The 1,774-nt window shown below is 50.1% G+C and overlaps 1 protein-coding gene across 1 annotated transcript; it reads right to left on the bottom strand.

Annotated features, from left to right (window-relative positions):
• Window positions 1–619: 619 nt before the first annotated feature.
• LOC132565046 (uncharacterized) lies at window positions 620–1,369 on the bottom strand. Its single transcript, XM_060229651.1, has one exon. The coding sequence runs from the start codon at window positions 1,367–1,369 to the stop codon at window positions 620–622; it is 750 nt and encodes a 249-aa protein (XP_060085634.1).
• Window positions 1,370–1,774: the final 405 nt, after the last annotated feature.

Here is a 1,774-nt window from a genome sequence, read left to right as displayed (position 1 = left end):
GATATATAAGCTTAACAGTGTTTTCCCAGGATCACGAGACACGATAAGATATAAACTCCCATCAAATATTGATATCGACAGACAGACAGCCAACGGGATTCATTCTCAAGTTGATTGATAAGGGCATATCAGCAAAAAAGGGGAAAACCCATCCTCCCTCTTTTTATTAAAAAACAATTTTGAGAAGTAGACGACATCAGGAAAGTTCAAATAATACCATAAAACTCCGGCATCAACATCACGTGATATATCACCGTTCCCTGATGAAGTGGTCTGTTTTTTTACACTTCTAAAAAGCAGACCTATCTATTGTAAACTCAAATATATTCAAGTTCCCAAGTGAAAATTGTTTTTTAATCAAGCTCCACCTCAAATACGGGCAAACACTAATTTTCCCTACACAGTAAAATAGTTTTATTCCTTACATGTAAGTTTATATCTTGTTTTCTTCAACATCGATCTCGTAAAGTTCAATTGAGAAATTGTTATAGACAGAAAGAGAGAGTGGGGGATGGTGATGGGATGTGGGGGAGGGGACGATGGGAAGGGGCGTGGGAAAGGGGCGTGGGGAAGGGGTGTGGGGAGGGGGCGATAGGGGAAGGGGCGTGGGGAAGGGGGGTCAATAGAGGAAGGGCGTTGGGGGATGGTGATGGGATGAGGGGGAGGGGGACGATGGGAAAGAGCGTGGGGAAGGGGGCGATGGGGGAAGGAGCGTGGGGAAGGGGGCGATGGGGAAAGGGGCGTGGGGAAGTGGGCGATAGGGGAAGGGCGTTGGGGGATGGTGATGTGAGGTCGGGGAGGGGGACGATGGGAAAGAGCGTGGGGAAGGGGGCGATGGGGGAAGGGGCGTGGGAAGGGGGCGATGGGGGAAGGGGCGTGGGGAAGGGGGCGATATGGGAAGGGGCGTTGGGAAGGGGCGAAGGGAAGGGGTGGGCGATAGGGGAAGGGGCGTGGGGTGGGGGCGATGGGAAGGGCGTTGGGGGATTGTGATGGAATGTGGGGGAGGGGGGCGATGGGAAGGGGCGTGGGGAAGGTGGGGGGTCGATAGGGGAAGAGGAGTGGGAAAGGGGGCGATAGGGGAAGGTGCGTGGGGAAGGGGGTCGGTAGGGGAAGGGCGTTGGTTGATGGGGATTGGACGTGGATGAGGGGGGCGATGGGAAGGGTCGTGGGGAAGGTGGGGGTCGATAGGGGAAGGGGCGTGGGGAAGGGGCGATAGGGGAAGGGGCGTGGGGAAGGGGGCGACAGGGGAAGGGGCGTGGGGAAGGGGGCGATAAGGGAAGGGGCGTGGGGAAGTGAGGACGATAGGGGAAGGGGCGTGGGGAAGGGGGGCGATGGGAAGGGCGTTGGAGGATTGGGATGGAGAACACATTTCAAAACAATAATAACCAAAGTTATAAACATTATGAATTCTGTTTCTGTTTGTATTAAATTCTTCGAGATCTTGATTACAGCGCTTGCGTGATTAGCATAACATTAAATTAAAATTTTTAAAAATCCTTTTATCTTAATATAACACGATTCGTTTTGAATATCAACTGTAGTTTATTGCTTAAAAATCCTGAAAGAGGCAATTTATTGATAACATCGCGATAAGGTGCGTTTTAAGTAGTATCCACTGACCAAATCTAGTCTCGTTGTATAGTGTGGTGTGTTGATCTAATACCGTCTTATCAGGCTGAGTTCAGATTTTGTAAATCTGAGTATTTGGAAATCTCTCAATTAGAGGAAAAGTCGAGCATAGTGAACACAAAATTCCAGTGTTTGCTAAAAGATC

The sequence above is a fragment of the Ylistrum balloti genome, unplaced genomic scaffold (genome assembly GCF_031769215.1).
Source record: "Ylistrum balloti isolate Yb309-2 unplaced genomic scaffold, AGI_CSIRO_Ybal_v1 Utg369688, whole genome shotgun sequence".
In the NCBI taxonomy this organism is placed as follows: Eukaryota; Metazoa; Mollusca; class Bivalvia; order Pectinida; family Pectinidae; genus Ylistrum; species Ylistrum balloti.
This window is presented reverse-complemented; position numbering and strand designations above follow the sequence as displayed.

Bases quoted from the DNA above. Each gene is read 5' to 3' on its own strand.
- LOC132565046 (XM_060229651.1), bottom strand. From the start codon at position 1,369: ATGTGTTCTCCATCCCAATCCTCCAACGCCCTTCCCATCGCCCCCCTT.